The sequence below is a fragment of the Helianthus annuus genome, chromosome 6 (assembly GCF_002127325.2).
Source record: "Helianthus annuus cultivar XRQ/B chromosome 6, HanXRQr2.0-SUNRISE, whole genome shotgun sequence".
NCBI lineage: Eukaryota > Viridiplantae > Streptophyta > Magnoliopsida > Asterales > Asteraceae > Helianthus > Helianthus annuus.
The window spans coordinates 47,688,521-47,706,130 of record NC_035438.2 but is presented as its reverse complement, the minus strand read 5'-3'; the positions used below and the strand labels follow the sequence as shown (position 1 = coordinate 47,706,130).

Here is a 17,610-nt window from a genome sequence, read left to right as displayed (position 1 = left end):
AGGTACCGGCTGTCGTGGCGGAGGAGCACCAACCTCGAAGTTCCACTCTGGCGGATCCGAGTGTGTAAGAATACCTGCCAACTGTAGGTTCGCAACATCCCAACGAACCGTTGGCATACCCACATTCATTTGCTCAATCTTGTACTTTGTAAGGGCCCGAATATTCTGTGCCAACCGAGCTATATAAGGCCCAAGATCCATAGCAACCCGTTTACCTCCCCGACGAGGTCTATTGAACGACCACGCAAAGAAACTAGCCAAGTTCCAGTTTCGCTTTTCAACCATGCACATCAACGCGAAAATATCCAACCAATTCGCCTTGTTTTCCCCCGACTTCCTCGCTACAACCGCCGTCGCCAATGCCTTCAAAATATACCTGTATATAGGATCACGAACCGATGTGATAAGGTTCGTGTGCGAGAACGGTTGAGACGCAATTGTATCCCAAAATCTTTCCAAATCCACCGAATTCAAACACTTCGGCCGAGGGTGATTGTACACACCCCTTAACCCATTCACAAATTCATCCGTCTCCACTTCTTCCGGTGTGTAAAAACCTAGAGCTACTCCAAACTGAGCCATATTCATTTCATAAAGATTTCTACCCAATGAGAACGATACTGCATCCTTTTCAGCAAAAGTACCCTCTTTGTGACGGAAGGTACAATGAAACTCAATTGTAAGTTCGGTATACTGCGGCTCGTCACATGCATCCATAGCCATCCTCAATCTCGGCCCTAACAACTCTGCCACCCGCTCACTCGCTCCCATACTTTGTAACCATTCCCAATCCATGACACGATGCTCCAATGTCTGAGTTACCACATACTTTTTGAGCTTCACCCTCTCTTCGGTATCCTCTTCAAAATCCAACACCGGATGATCAACCAACCTTTCAATCCGGGCATACACTTTCCTGTCATTCCCGCGATACTTGATCCTCCTTTTCCTTGGGTTTGACGACGAACCTGCACCTGACATGATCTGCAAAACAAGAAATATTTGACAAGAGAAACAATGCAGATTGTTAGTACTCACAAGCTATTTTTGGTATTTTTACTTTTTTTAAATTTATTTGTATTTTTTTATGAAATAGCCGTATAGCATTTCATTCGCGGCTAATTTCGAAAACATGGGTTACCGTTTACAAAAGCTTAAGTTACACATCATTCTACCCGAATGGAGATTGAGTACGGGCAAAAAGTTGTGAACTTGTACATGCATATAAGTAAACCCGACACTAGACTCAAACTACTACTCTAAAGACACTACTAAACTCAATAATTCGAACGACCTACGACTCAATGTACACTATCTCCTCCCGGCACTTTAATTGTCCTCAATTAAGCGTAAGTGCCAAAATATCCCCACACTTGAGGCGAAAACACGTGAGAGTTTGACATTTTAAAACCTTGACACAACTTTGGTGGCAACAAAATCTGTTTAGAAAACTAATTTCATTTGAAAAATCAGTTCAAAAACTTATTTTTAGCAAGAATTCATAGTTATACCCAAACAAACCCGTAAAACTCAAACGTGTTGTCTAGTTGTCCAAACATACCCCTCATGTCTCAAACAACCTCAAGAAAACCAACCCGAACCATCCGCAGACCCGATTGGTATGTAAACATCCAAACATAACCACCCGCATACCACTAACATGACAAAAAGCTCAAAAAATCCCAACTTTATGACCCTACACAAACCCTAAAACTAAGACATGACTGACCCGACACTAAAACGAAGCAATAAAGCTACCTACTAGCAAGAAATCACAGAAATCATACCTTGGATTCGGATTTAGCAAGAAAAATGAAGTCTTGAACTTTTGGTGCACGAATTTGTCCAAAAACGTGAAAATGGAGCGCGAATTCGGGTGAAATTGATGGTTAAGATTGTGGGGAATGTGATTATGGTGATTTAGGAAGAAGAATAGGGTGATTTGGTGGAAAAATGAGTGAGTTATGAAGATTTTTGTTCAATTCGCGTTCTAGGGTTTGGAAAAGGGGAAAGGAGACAATGCAGCGAACAGGTTCAATTAAAAACAATTTTAAACGGTCCAAGGGGGCGTCGCGCGATGCGGTGGGTCCAGGGAGGGGCCTCGCGTAACGCGGCGCTGTCAAATTTAATTGTTTTTGAACCTTTAGCCCTCGCGTGACGCGAAGGGCCTAGGCGTCGCGCGAGGGGTCGTTTTTCACAGAAGGTTTCGTCCAAAAATTTGTTTCATGCCTTAGAAAAATTTTGAAATTCTTCCCAAACCATCCAAAACCCTCAAAAATTGTTCTAAGTGTCCAAGACACTTACCTGGGACCTCTTTTCTCAAGCTTTCTCCGTTCCGTAGCGGTGATGAAACCTGCAAAATTCTCAACGACACAAAACAAACACCGAAAAACTACGAAAAATACGAAAAAAAATAAGAAATTTACAAACGGTACATACTCTACACGCGAAGCTTTTCGCGCTCACTGATCGGTGAAGGTAGGTGGGTCCTCTAGAGGAATTTCTTCCTCTTCGGTGGTATCAATAGGACCTCCCAAGTAATGTTTCAATCTATGACCGTTTACCTTCCATACACCTTTGTCGACTTCATCGTATAATTCAACCGTGCCGTATGGAAACACTTCTTTCACCACATACGGGCCATTCCATCTCGATTTCAATTTCCCTGCTATTAATTTCAAACGTGAATTGAACAAAAGCACTTTATCACCTACCTTAAACTCTTTCAAACCTCGCAACCGCCTATCATGCAATGCCTTGGTTTTCTCCTTGATACTCCATGATCGTTCATAGGCAGCATCCCTTAGAGCTTCCAACTCGTGAATCTGGAAGAATCTCCTCCTTGCGGTTTCGGTAAGGTTAAGGTTTACGGTTTTCAATGCCCACAACGCCCTATGCTCTAACTCTACCGGAAGATGGCAAGTTTGGCATACACGATCATAAAGGGTGTCGTTCCTAACGGTGTCTTATAGGTAGTACGGAATGCCCACAAAGCGTCGTCGAGCTTTTCCGACCAATCCTTTCTACTTTTTCCTACTGTTTTCTCTAAGATTCTCTTCACCCCTCGGTTAGCATTCTCTACTTGGCCATTAGTTTGCGGGTGGTATGCGGTAGAAAGATGGTGAGTGACACCGTAGCGTGCAAGTGCTTTTTCCATGGCGGAATTGCAAAAATGCGTGCCACGGTCACTTATGATAGCTTTAGGGACTCCGAAACGCGTGAATAGCTTCTTAAGGAATCTCACCACCACTCGGGCATCATTGGTAGGCAAAGCTTGAGCTTCGACCCACTTCGAAACTTAATCAATGGCCACGAGGATGTACCTATTCCCACTAGAGGATGGGAAAGGTCCCATGAAATCAATGCCCCATACGTCAAAGATTTCCAATACTTGGATGGGATTTTGAGGCATTTCATCCTTGGATGAGATGTTGCCGGTACGTTGGCAACGGTCACAAGTCCTAACAAACTCTACGGCATCCTTAACTACCGTTGGCCAATAAAACCCACTATCAAAAACCTTTTGTGCCGTCACATTTGCTCCGTGATGGCCTCCCGTTAAACCCTCGTGCACATGTCTAAGGATGTCTAAACCATCCTCCTTTGAAACACATCTCCTAAGCACTCTATCTCCACCTATCCTAAATAGGTATGGGTCATCCCAAATATACTTCCTAGCCTCCCTAAGAAGTTTTTTCTTTTGTTGGTAGGACATACCCCTCACAAGATCTCCGGTTGCTAAATAATTCGCCAAGTCCGAGAACCATGGCAAACCCTCTGCCTCGGCACTAACAAAATCTATGGTTTCGTGGGGAAAAGTGTCTCCTATGGAATCCTCACGCACCTCTTCTCTCTTTGGATCCTCTAAACGTGACAAGTGGTCGGCGGCTACGTTTTCCGCTCCCTTTTTATCCTTAATTTCTATGTCGAACTCGAAGAGCAAAAGAATCCATCTAATAAGACGCGACTTTGCGTCTTTCTTTTGAAACAGAAATCGCAAAGCGGAATGGTCGGTGAACACGGTGGTTTTGGAAAGCACGAGATATGAGCGAAACTTATCAAACGCAAACACTACGGCTAAGAGTTCCTTTTCCGTTGTGGTATAGTTCTCTTGAGCATCGTTTAGAGTTTTGCTCGCGTAGTAAATTGGATGAAAGTGCTTATCGACTCTTTGTCCTAGGACCGCACCTACGGCATAATCACTCGCATCACACATGAGCTCAAAAGGTAAGCTCCAATCGGGCGACACAAGTATCGGGGCACTCGCGAGTTTTTCCTTCAAGAAGTCGAATGCCTTGATGCACTCCTCGTCGAAGACGAAAGGTACATCCTTCTCTAAAAGCCTAGTCATCGGGCGTGTGATTTTAGAAAAATCTTTTATAAAACGCCTATAAAAGCCCGCATGACCTAGAAAGCTCCTAACGGACTTGACACTAGTAGGTGGAGGCAATGTACTTATGGTATCTATCTTGGCTCTATCCACCTCTATACCCTCTCTTGACACCTTGTGTCCTAACACTATCCCCTCCGTCACCATAAAGTGACACTTCTCCCAATTCAACATAAGATTTGTCTCTATGCACCTCTTAAGCATCCTATCAAGATTAGAAAGACATTGTTCAAAATTGGTGCCATAAACCGAGAAGTCATCCATGAAAACCTCCATGGAAGTCTCAAGCATGTCTTGGAATATAGCGACCATGCATCTTTGGAAAGTTGCCGGAGCGTTGCATAACCCGAAAGACATGCGGCGATACGCATAAGTGTCGTAAGGGCATGTGAACGTCGTTTTATCTTGATCCTCCGGGGCGATGGGGATCTGAAAATAACCCGAAAATCCATCGAGAAAACAATAGAATTGTTGACCTGCTAGACGCTCCAACATTTGGTCAATGAATGGTAAGGGGAAGTGATCTTTCCGGGTGGCGTCGTTTAACTTTCGATAGTCTATGCATACACGCCAACCGGTAACGGTACGGGAAGGGATTATCTCGTTCTTTTCATTCATGATCACCGTCATCCCACCCTTCTTTGGGACGACTTGGGTCGGGCTAACCCATGGTGAATCGGAAATGGGGTAAATCACCCCGGCATCTAACAACTTAAGCACTTCTTTCTTAACAACCTCTTGCATGTTCGGATTGAGGTGCCTTTGAGGTTGCACCACCGGCTTATAGTCATCTTCCATGAGTATCCGGTGGGTACAATAGGCGGGGCTTATGCCCTTAATATCCGAAAGGCGCCATGCAATGGCCTCCCTATTCACTCTCAACACCTCTAATAACCTACCCTTCTCTCCCTCCTCTAACTTAGACGAAATGATGACGGGAAACTCGGAACCCTCACCTAAGAAAGCGTATTCTAAGTGGGACGAGAGGACTTTGAGTTCTAATGGGGCGGGCTTCTCCATAGGTGTACTCTCACTCTCACTCTTAATTTCACTCAATTCTAGCACTTCGGGGACCCACTCGTCCTCGTCTACCTCTTCACTCTCACTAACAACCTCCTCTACCTTCTCAACTACCTCATCTATCCTACTCTCAACTAGGTCGGCTCCACTAATATAGTCAAAGCAATGGTCAACACAAGATAAGAAAGACTCTATGAAATAGACCGAATGACAAGGACTACTAAGATCATCGGAACCACTAGGGTGTTCCATGGAGCGTGCTATCTCGAAAGTGACCCTCTCCTCACCGACTTGAAGTGTGATTTTCCCGTCAAAGACATCGATGATGGCCTTGGCGGTACACAAGAATGGGCATCCTAGAAGGATGGGAACCTTTTCGTCGGCTTCCATATCAAGAACGACAAAGTCTACGGGGAAGACGAACTTATCCACTTTGACTAAAAGGTTTTCAATAATGCCACGTGGATACTTAACGAATCTATCAGCTAGCGACAAAGACATGCGTGTAGGTGACAACTCTCCTATACCTAACTTCTCATACAAAGAATATGGCATTAGGTTTATACTCGCTCCTAGGTCGGCTAGGGCCCTACACTCGGTATCACTCCCAAACAAGCACGGGATGGTAAAAAGGCCCGAATCCGTCAATTTTTCCGGGACCTTGTTCAACACTACGGCGGAACATCCTCCACTAAGGGGGATGTTAGAAACCTCTCCTAACCTATCCTTGTGTTTTAGAAGGTCTTTTAGGAATTTTGCATATTTCGGCATCGATTGGAGAGCTTCTATGAAAGGAAGGTTGATCCTAAGCTGCTTAAAGATCTCTAAGAATTTCCCGTACTCTTTGGAATAAGTTTGATTTTTAAGGCGGGAGGGAAACGGAGCACGGGAAACATCAACATTGGGTGATGGAACAACTTGAATGGGTCTCTTTCCTACACTCTTCTCACTCGAAGGCCCCCCAGTGTGTGCGGTACTTTCTGAGATTAACCTAGGTTACACTTTACCGGGCGCCTCCATTTCAATCTCCTCATCTACGGGGTCCTCATCTTCTATCTCAACACTCTCGGGTCTCACTACCTCTCCTAAGGTCCTACCACTACGGGTCGAAATTGCCTTCAAAGAGCCAGATGGGTTGGGCCTTGTGTTGCTCGAAAATTGACCGGGAGGTCGTTCTTGCAACTGGCGTGCAATATCCCCAACTTGCCTTTGAAGGTCTAAGAAGCTTGAATGATTATTCTTTAGGAGCGTAGCGTGGTCCTCTAAGGTACGTTGGGTAGCCTGATCCTTAACCAATAATTGGGAAAGAAGGTCCTCTATCCTAGACAAACTACCAACTGACCCCTCACTCTTAGGTTGAACCTCTTGATTTGACCCCTCACCTCTAAACTGCCCCCCTGAACCTGAACTAGCAAATTGACCCGACCCCCCACTAGAATAAAAACCTGGCCCCCTACTTTGATATTGACCTGACGGAAAACCAGGGGGGTTACCTGAGGAGCGATAATTGTTAGCACGCCAATTAGAGTTACTACTGTTGAACGGGTTAGTTGGACCCCTATTTTGACCTACTAAATACTCGACCTGCTCTAGGGTTGTCACACCCCGATTTCCACGTGTCTCACCGGTGGGCCCGGTGGGGGATTACCGTGACGTAGTTGGCAACAATATAGTCAAACCACACAATATATGAATGCACAGCGGAAGCATAAAGATAAATATATTTCAACTTTATTTGTAATATCAAAGTATCACCATTGTTGAAATAAAATCCACAGGGGATCAATAATAATAACAAAAGTATTGTTCAACAGACTTCAGGCATCTTAAGCTTGCGAGACTTCTAATGATGCTAAGGAGAAATCCCAGCCAATTACGCATAGTACCTGCATTTAGTCTTTTTGGGAAAATACGTCAGTTTACACTGGTATATACATTCAACTGACACTTTTGTAAAATGTTTAATAAAATTGGTTTAAATGCACAAGGCACAAACTCTTTATAACTTGGGATAATTTATAATTAAATCTAGTAAAGAATTACATGTTACTATGCGTTTGGTCGCCCGGGTCGTGCCGGGTTAAAGTTTAATAGACACGCCACATAGCATAAAACCGTGGTGGGTAAACCAACGGCTACACTTTTATAGTCATGGACATAATGCCGGGTGTACGCCAACACCCGGATGTCAAGGTCGTGGCCATTTCGTAAAATGCTGCCAAGGATATCCGACACATGGTCATTAAGCCCCCAAAGGCGTAAAGTCAACAAAACAAGTTTTTAAACGGGTCACATTGATAATACCCAACTACTAATGAGTTGGGGTCAATTGCCCGACCAAGCGGTATTTTAGATACCGTAACCCAAGCCCGTATAACGGAAAATAAGTTAAAAGTATTTACCTTTGCAAGTATAATTCCTTAATTGAAATAAATTGCAGATAGCTTTTACTGGTCCCCTAATCTGGAACGAAGGTTTTAAAATAACCTATTAGAATCCTAACGGGTCTTTAATTTAGCTGTAGCTTAGACCGGTCAGTTTCGAAGGATAGTTACGGTTTAATCGCGTGAAAGGCGAAAACCGGGAATGGAATGTGATTTTGACCCAACAAGTTTGAAGACTTGTTTTATATGGGTATAAAAACCACACTCTGAATCTTGGGGTCGAAACAACAAGATTTGACCCGTTTCGGCTAGCGTTTGTAAACTAGTTACATAAACCGAACCGTGCGCGCAAAAGGCGCAACGGGTATCCGTTAGAGTCCTACACTATTTTCCTAAGTCAATATGCCCTAAAGAGGTTGTGGTATCAGTAGGATACCTTCCATAATGCCCGTAACGAGTTTAAGTTAATATTATGCCCCGTAGGGGTATTTCGGTCTTTTTTAAGATTATAAAAGAGGTTTCTGAGTTCTACAGGAAATCTGAGTTTCCCGAACAGTTTATAAAGTCTAAAATACTTTATTTATTATTTAAAATCAGTAGCAACTGGAATCGGGTCAAAAGACCTTGTAGAACTCAAGTTATGGCCGAAAAGGGTATATTCGGTATTTACCGAACCGTTGCCATAACCGCAGGTTATGAGCAGGTTAAAAATAATTAAAAATCTTTAAAAATCCCAAAATATTATTTTACATCAGTGAGTAAAAGGTTTGGTGTCGAAATCCGGGTTTAGATAGGCTTTATGCTAATTGCGCTATTAAATTACTAAGGTTTCCGTAATTTGCGCTATTTAGCATAACTCCTATTCTGGACCTCGGATTGACGTGAAATTTTTGGGACATGCTTAGAAATCAGTAACTAAGGTTATGATTCTTTCATATGTCTGAAATTCTCGTTTTAAATCAAAAAGGGCGTTATGGTTAACTTTTAGGCATTTAACGGAAACGTGTAAAAGACTCGAACAAACAACGAACCGGTCACAGAGATTTATACCATCATGTAACCTGGTCCTAAGAGAGTCCTAAGGCATATCTAAATCAAACTTTAATGGGTCAGAACTGAAGTCAAAGCAAAAGTCAAAGCTTTTGCGACTTTCGGCTCCGAACCGGGTCAAAACAGTAAATGGTCGGATCAAACAAGCTTAGACTAGTTAATATACTTATTATCATGTCTTATGAGTGTTTAAACAGGTTACATATCATCTACATTACAGATTATGCATGAAATCGCAAAATGACATTTCTGTTGACTTTTTCTAAGCACGTTTGACTCGACATTTGGACTAGTTAGAGTGGGAATCAGAGGGTGCCCTTTTAGAGGTTTAAAGCCCACATGATTACCAACATATAACTATCTTTGATTCGACAAACCACTGGACCATTTGTGATTTATCGCAAAGTCAATCGTTAATTACGACGGATTGACTTTTAAGCTAAACTAAGCAAAAACTAAGCCACAAAAGGGTAGACACACTTACAGAAGCTTGGTGCATGACTTAGGATGTTAGAAGAGTGCTTGAGAGCTCCAGAGATGGTCTAGAATGCAGATTTGAGGTGTGATTCATTTGTGCACAATGTAGTGCCTTTTATAGTGAAAAATTGGGCTTTGGATCATTACACATCACCCTACAATGGATCATGGATGATCAGCAGGTGGCCCTGGGTGCTAGGGGTCATGTAGAGGGCGCCCATGCTTCAATTAATGCTCAAATGATCGTTCACAAGCTCAAACATTGAATCTGTCCAAAGTTTCTGCATCTGAGGCTCGTACGCGGCCCACATTAGGATTTAGCAACACGGACGCGGGCCGCATGAATCCTAATGTCAGAAAACGTATCTTCAACTGGCGCGCGCCCCGCATTAGCTCACCCAAAACCTTAACGCGGCCCGCCTGAGGGTCAGTTTCCAAGATTTTCAAATCTTTTGTAATGATTAACCTGACCTTTCGGTTTCGAAGGGGTAACTTTGCGATTTGGCCCTCGGTTATTTACAATGAAGGGCCTCGTGCCTTTTACCCGCATTGTTAAGTCCCCGGTTAGTTTAATTACTATCCGAAAAGCCTTAACTTTTATTGTTGACGCTTTTAACCCTTCTCATACGAATTTGATTATAACTTTCTCGTTTTAAAACAGAACTTCGCAAAATTTATATAGTATATTCTAGTGAGCGTATTTTACTGTTACAAAGCCTCGGGTTCGTCAAAGGGTCACTCAGAGGTATAAATTAAACACGTTGACACAATTAACCCCTGCAGCTCATAATCTCTCACTTTCTCCCGCGTTTCGCTCCGTACGTTCCATGCTTTATTTGTTTGAAGGTACGAGCATCATTTAGGGTTACTATACAGTATATTTACCCTTCGTTGACATTTATAACCCTCGAATTTACATACTTTCAAGGTTTGTCAACTTTAGTCCTTTATTTAATATCTAATGCCACGTGTAAACTCATGACACGTGTTAACACATTATTGGACACAAAATTTCGAGGTGTTACATCCTCACCCCCTTAAAATAAATCTCGACCCGAGATTTACTGAAATAAATAAGGGTATTTTTCTTTCATCGTGGCTTCAACCTCCCACGTGAATTCGGGACCTTTACGGGCATCCCACTTGACCTTTACAATAGGTACATGCTTCCTTCGAGGCTTCTTTACCTGTCGATCTTCAATCGACAAAGGTTTCTCCACAAATTTCAAGCTCTCATCTATATGCACATCTGTATGGGGTATTACCAGTGATTCGTCAGCGAAGCACTTTTTCAGATTGCAGATGTGGAACACATTGTGAATTCCATTGAGCTCTTCTGGTAAGTTCAACTTATAGGCAACGGACCCGACACATTCGATAACCTCGAAAGGTCCTATGTATCTCGGGCTTAGTTTGCCTTTCTTACCAAAACGCATCACCCCCTTCCAGGGTCATACTTTAAGCAACACTTTTTCACCTACTTCGAAGTGAAAATCTTTACTCTTTGGATCTGCGTAACTCTTCTGCCTATCTCGGGCAGCTTTGAGACGGTCTCGAATCTGGACAATCTTGTCCGTCGTCTCGAAGACTATCTCTGGTCCTGATAATTGGACATCTCCAACTTCCACCCAACAAACAGGCGATCTACACTTTCTACCGTATAATGCCTCAAAAGGCGCAGCCTTTATGCTCGTATGGTAGCTATTGTTGTAGGAGAATTCGATTAGTGGTAGGTTCTTATCCCAACTACCACCCAACTCGATAGCACATGCACGTAGCATGTCTTCCAACGTTTGAATAGTACGCTCACTCTGACCGTCTGTCTGAGGATGGTAAGCCGTACTAAAATTTAAACGTGTGCCCAAAGATTGCTGGAAGCTCTTCCAGAAATGAGACGTGTATCTAGTATCTCTGTCGGAGATAATAGACACAGGTATGCCATGTAAGGCTACAATCTTATCAACGTATAACTGGGCTAACATGTTGGAGCTATAAGTCTCCTTGATGGGTAAGAAATGAGCTGACTTAGTCAGTCTGTCGACTATAACCCATATTGTGTCATTTCCTTTCCTTGTCTTGGGTAACTTGGTAATAAAATCCATAGTTACACATTCCCACTTCCATTCGGGAAGTTCAGGCTATTGTAGCAAGCCTGATGGCTTTTGATGCTCAGCTTTGACTTGCGCACAAGTTAAGCATTTTGCTACATAAGCGGCTACAGACTTTTTCAAGCCTATCCACCAATAATTTGCCTTTAGATCCTGATACATCTTATCAGCTCCCGGGTGAACAGAATATTTGGAACTATGGGCTTCCTGGAGGATAACATCTCGTAGTCCTCCATAAATTAGAACCCATATTCGTCCATTTAATCGTAAAATTCCGTCCTTGCTAAGAGTTAACTGCTCCTCAGTTACTCCCAGCTTCTCTTTAGGATAGTTAGCTTCCAACACAACTTCTCTCTGTGCAGCTAACAACCTTTCAATCAAACTATTCTTCACTTCAATGCTCTTGGCATTGATTCGGATGGGTTTCACCCTTTCCTTTCTACTCAGGGCATCAGCGACTACATTCGCCTTGCCGGGATGATATCTGATTTCACAATCATAATCATTTAAAGTCTCCATCCAACGGCGTTGCCTCATGTTTAGCTCCTTCTGATTAAACAGATGTTGAAGGCTCTTATGATCAGAATAGATCATAAACTTGATTCCATACAGATAATGCCTCCACAGTTTTAGTGCGAACACAACGGCACCCAGCTCCAAGTCATGGGTGGTGTAATTCTTCTCGTGCACCTTTAACTGTCTTGAAGCATAGGCAATAACCTTGCTTTTCTGCATGAGTACGCATCCCATGCCAGTGTGTGATGCGTCGCAGTAAACTACGAACTCTTCGGTACCTTCAGGTATTGTCAGCACAGGAGCGTTGCTCAACTTTTGCTTCAAAATATCAAAGGACTCTTGCTGCTTAGGGCCCCAAACGAACTTTACTTTCTTCTTGGTCAAGGAAGTTAAGGGCGCAGCAATCCTTGAAAAATTTTCAATGAAACGCCTGTAATATCCTGCTAACCCCAGGAAACTACGAATCTCTGTAGGCGTCTTTGGCTCTTGCCAATTCATGACAGCTTCAACTTTAGCGGGATCCACTTGGATACCACACTCGCTGACAACATGTCCAAGAAATTGGAGTTCTCGAAGCTAGAATTCGCACTTAGAGAATTTGGCATAGAGTTTCTCGTGATGCAGGAGTTTAAGAATACAACGAAGGTATTTCTCATGGTCAGCTTGATTCTTAGAGTAGATAAGAATGTCGTCGATGAAAACGATGACAAATTTGTCTAAGTACGGCTTGCAAACGCGATTCATGAGATCCATCAACGCAGCCGGTGCATTAGTGAGCCCAAAAGGCATCACTAGGAACTCGTAGTGACCGTAATGAGTCCTAAATGCGGTTTTATGTACGTCCTCATCTTTGACTTTCAGTTAATGGTAGCCTGACCTCAAATCGATCTTCGAGAAATAACTTGCCCCTTGTAACTGATCGAACAAATCGTCGATCCTCGGCAAGGGATATCTATTCTTTATCGTGACCTTATTAAGCTCGCGATAGTCGATGCACAGACGCATCGATCCGTCCTTTTTCTTAACAAACAGGACAGGTGCTCCCCAGGGAGACGAACTAGGTTTGATGAAACCTTTAGCTAGTAGTTCATCCAGTTGGGTCCTCAACTCCTTTATTTCGGTTGGTGCTAGCCTGTAAGGTGCTCTAGCAATAGGTGCTGCTCCAGGGATGATATCGATCCTGAATTCCACTTGCCTATCTGGTGGCAAACCAGGTAGATCTTCAGGGAAAACTTCTGGATATTCCGAAATGACGGGTATGTCTTCTATCTTCGGTTTAGGCTCTTCAATAATCACCTGTGCCATGTAGATGACACAACCCTTCTTTAGAAATTTTGAAGCCTTGAGCATAGTCACTTGCTCAGGCAATCCGTACTGGGTATCTCCCCGAATGGTAAGCGATTCACCAGAAGGAGTCTTTATCACCACTTGCTTTCTGTTGCAGACGATTTGAGCCTGGTTGTGAGATAACCAGTCCATACCCAATACTAGGTCAAAACCGGCCAATTTAAAGGGAAGTAGAGATAGAGGAAAAGAGTGGTTCTTAATGGATATCACACATCCATCTAACACAGTGGAGACGGTTTCAAGGGTGCCATCTGCTAGCTCTACCTAGTAGTTCACATTTAAGGTTTTGACAGGCATATTTAGCAATTTGCAAAATTTATGATCTACGAAAGACTTATCAGCGCCCGAATCAAAAAGTACTCTTGCAAAGATATCATTTACGAGAAAAGTACCTGTGATCACGTTATCATCCAGCACTGCTTCTTTCGCCTCCATCCTGAAGACTCTTGCATTGGTCTTTTTGGCTTCTTCAGGCTTCTTGGCATATTTAGGGCAGTTGCTTTTAATGTGCCCCTTCTCGTTGCAGCCATAGCAGGTTGCATCCTTTATCTTTTTGCAATCCACGGTCTTGTGGTCCTTGGATTTGCATAACCCGCAAGCATACGACTTCGACTGAGTCTGCTAGTTTGATTCGAGTCTACACTTTCCAAAGTGATGTCTCTTGCAATTCTTGCACTTGGGCTTTTCACCAGACTGTTGCCCATCCTTCCTTGACTCAGACCCTCTCTTGTTATCACCGTTTCCATGGTGCTTCTTGCCCGACCTTCGTGAAGTATCATCTTCACGCTTTCTCTTCTCAGCCTCTTTGTTCCTTAGCGATCTTTGTCGAACCGCATCAAGAGTAAGGGACAAAGATATGTCGGCTACAGATCTAAAGGTCGCTGGCCGAGAGGCCTTCACGCTTGCCTTTATTTCGGGGGCTAACCCACCGATAAAACGAGCTATTCTCTTTGGCTCCGGGGTTACCAGATACGGAACCAACTGGGACATCGTGTTGAAGCTCGTGAGGTAAGCTTGACAGTCAAGGTTTGTCATAACCAACGATAGAAAGTCGGTCTCGATCTTTTCAACCTCATGTTGAGGGCAGTAATTCTCCTTGATGAGAGAAATGAATTCCTCCCATGTCATGCTGTATAGAACAACCTTTCCTGAGGCCTGAACCAAAGACCTCCACCAAGCCAGGGCCTCGCCCTTGAATGATTGTGAAACAAACTTTACCACATCTTTCTCTGCGCACCCACTGATGTCCACCACGGTGTCCATCTCGTCTAGCCACGTCATGCAATCAACCGCGCCCTTCTCCCCGGTGAAATCTCTGGGTTTACAAGATACAAAATACTTGTAGGTACAGCCCCTGGCGCGAGATGCATCAGTATACACTCTTTCGGGACGGACACTGTTTTCATTAGATGAGTGATTATCATCGTCCTTTTTGGGCTTAGACGGGGGTTTGCTATGAGATTTTGAGTGGGTTTTTGGCTTTGAGTGTGGTTTAGATATGGTTCTGCTCCGAGATTCAGTATACTCCTCGTATTGTCGATCCAGGGCTGCCTTGACAGCATTATCGACAAGAGCTTTTAATTCAGCGCCCGTCAAATGAACTTGGGCGTTATCGTATTCGTCTTCTTTTGAATGACTATTCTCCCCATTTGGATCAGCCATCGTAACTTGAATCTGCTACAGAGGATAACGAAAAAGTTTTATTTAGGAGTTTATTATGGAATTGTCTTTTATGGCAATTCATTAACCATGGTAAACAGAGACCATATCTGGTTAATTTGTTACTCACTTTTATTTAGGATTTGAACATACTTATCCTAATTACAAACAATATTGTTAGTGGCATAACAGCCTAGTCACGAGGACGTTTTTATAATATTAGCCGAGATTACAGAGAATCAAGGTATGAAGGTTTGAACCGTAGTCCTTTTACCCTTTTCTGACAGGGAGTCATAGACTACCACTGCCTTTTGTCTTATATGACAATAATTATAGCCCGTAGGCACTACATCGCTAATGGATGTTTAATAATTTTGGCCCGTAGGCACTACATCGCTAATGGATGTTTAATAATTTGGCCCGTAGGCACTACATCGCTAATGGATGTTTAATAAGTTTGGCCCGTAGGCACTACATCGCTAATGGATGTTTAATAAATGATCATCTTTATTGATGATTTAACCCATGATTTATAAATCATTAATTTGGGCTTTGGAATCCTTAAAGGATTCTTATACAAGAATGACGCGTGCGATTTTTTACGAATCACATCTGCCATGAACGTTAACATGATTACAGAGGTTAACTGGGAATCTGAATCTTTTAATCAGGTCTTACCATCTTGGCCGGATCTTATATAGACACCTGGCTAGGTTTCACTCTTAAGATTCTTTATTTAGCAGATTTAAATTTAAAAGGAATGATTTTTGATTTATTTCATATATAGTAATAACAAAAATGAAATTTATAACATAACATTCCATAAACTTCAAATATGATTACACGCTGCCCTAAACGGGACTTTATAAATAGATAATTACCTACGCAGAGGTTTATAGCAAAACATATCCACGCAGGTACCAAATACAAGATAGATGTCCGCGCAGGGACTAAAAGATAAGTCCATGTAGGGACTGAAATACGATAAATGTCCACGCAGGGACTAAATTGTAAATACAATAATACATAAGGAGACTAATGATCTCGTTTCTTCCTCCCTTTTAGTAGGTTTGCTAGGCCCTTGAGAAATCCACGATTACTCTTTCGTTCTTGTTCGAAGTCTCGTTCCACACGGTTTAAACGGTGGAGTGTTTCTTCTTGCTCCGGTGGAGAAAAACGTGGCTGCTGCGACGGTTGCTGAACCGGAGGTCTAGGAGGTATTGGATACCTATGAGCTGAGTAATCTGGTCTCCAAGAGGTTCCATGGAGGGCATTGTAATTAGCCCTACCACATATGGATCGACATCATAGTTATAGTTGTAGTGCATGTGAGTCGGCTGCTCAAACGGATTGTATGCCGTGGAAGCGTCGTACGCTGGTATCGGATTGTCATATCCGAATGGTGGCGGAGGTGGTGCAACTGGTGCAGAATTCACCTCTGCAGGGTGACCAGAAGGTTCCCCTAATTGTGGTTCTTCTTCAGGCACTGACGGAAAATGACTCGCACTCGAGTGGCGAGGGGTGCTGAAATGGAATTCCCCTCCTCGGGTGGACATCCGTGCGCCTGATCTTCTACGCCTTGGCGGATCTGGAATTTCTGGTTGAACCGGTGGCGGCGGCGGCGGCGTAACTGCCACAAATCGTGAATCCTCAGAAGGATCCTGTTGCTGCTGTTGGTCGTGAGGCGAGAAATGATGTGAAGGTGTAAAGTACCAATTACATTGGTCAAACCTCGCCTGGTAGCTGTCGGGACCTTGATAGGGTGTTCCATGAAAGGATGACCCATCAGAGATCTCGATTGGATGATTGGGAGTACCCCTTGCAGGCTCGACGGGGTCTGTATCCTCGTCCATGTCCACTACATTGTCTTCAGAAAAGTGATCCTCTGGTCCTAAAGGGTTATACCCTATTGGCTCTTGGACATAATCCGCAGGGTTAAACTGTCCTACCAAGAAAGGTGAAGGATCGCCATAAGAACGGTGCGAAGCAGATCGCTGAAAAGGTATAAAGGATGGTTGAGGGTTATTGGGATTGTTTTCCGAATCTGGTCCAAATGAATGACGGTATGAGGGTGTTGAGCTATGCGAGGTAGAATGTCTCGCAGGTTCAAAGAGGTTTCTTCTTCGTCTCTGTGGTTCTTCACTTCTTGTACTGGAAGGAGCTCGCATGTTCGAAGGTCCAGCCTCGTGATCATTGTGAGTAATGATCGTTCCTTTGCCTCTTCCTCCTCTTCCTCGTCTGATTGCATGTGGCATACTTCCTGCTTTCAAAACTTTAAATAATAATAAACAATAAAAAGACAAACTGGAATAACAATTCGAATTTGTCCTATGTTCTTGTCTAGACTCAAGTATGTGCAATTGTGTAACTGAGATTAAACACAAAGACTAGTGTTTAATTCACTCAGTGTTGGCTCTGATACCAACCTGTCACACCCCGATTTCCGCGTGTCTAACCGGTGGGCCCGGTGGGGGATTACCGTGACGTAGTTGGCAACAATATAGTCAAACCACACAATATATGAATGCACAGCGGAAGCATAAAGATAAATATATTTCAACTTTATTTGTAATATCAAAGTATCACCATTGTTGAAATAAATCCACAGGGGATCAATAATAATAAAAAAAGTATTGTTCAACAGACTTCAGGCATCTTA

At 43.2% G+C, this 17,610-nt stretch overlaps 1 protein-coding gene across 1 annotated transcript; it reads right to left on the bottom strand.

The window, feature by feature from the left end:
* Positions 1 to 2,319: 2,319 nt before the first annotated feature.
* On the bottom strand, positions 2,320 to 5,965 carry LOC110944728. The gene is made up of 5 exons (XM_035974126.1): positions 5,698 to 5,965; positions 5,100 to 5,544; positions 3,511 to 4,595; positions 2,467 to 2,905; positions 2,320 to 2,353 (listed from the first exon to the last, which is right to left on the bottom strand). Exons 1-5 carry the CDS (start codon positions 5,963 to 5,965, stop codon positions 2,320 to 2,322), a joined length of 2,271 nt encoding a protein of 756 aa, XP_035830019.1.
* Between the last annotated feature and the right edge of the window lie 11,645 nt (positions 5,966 to 17,610).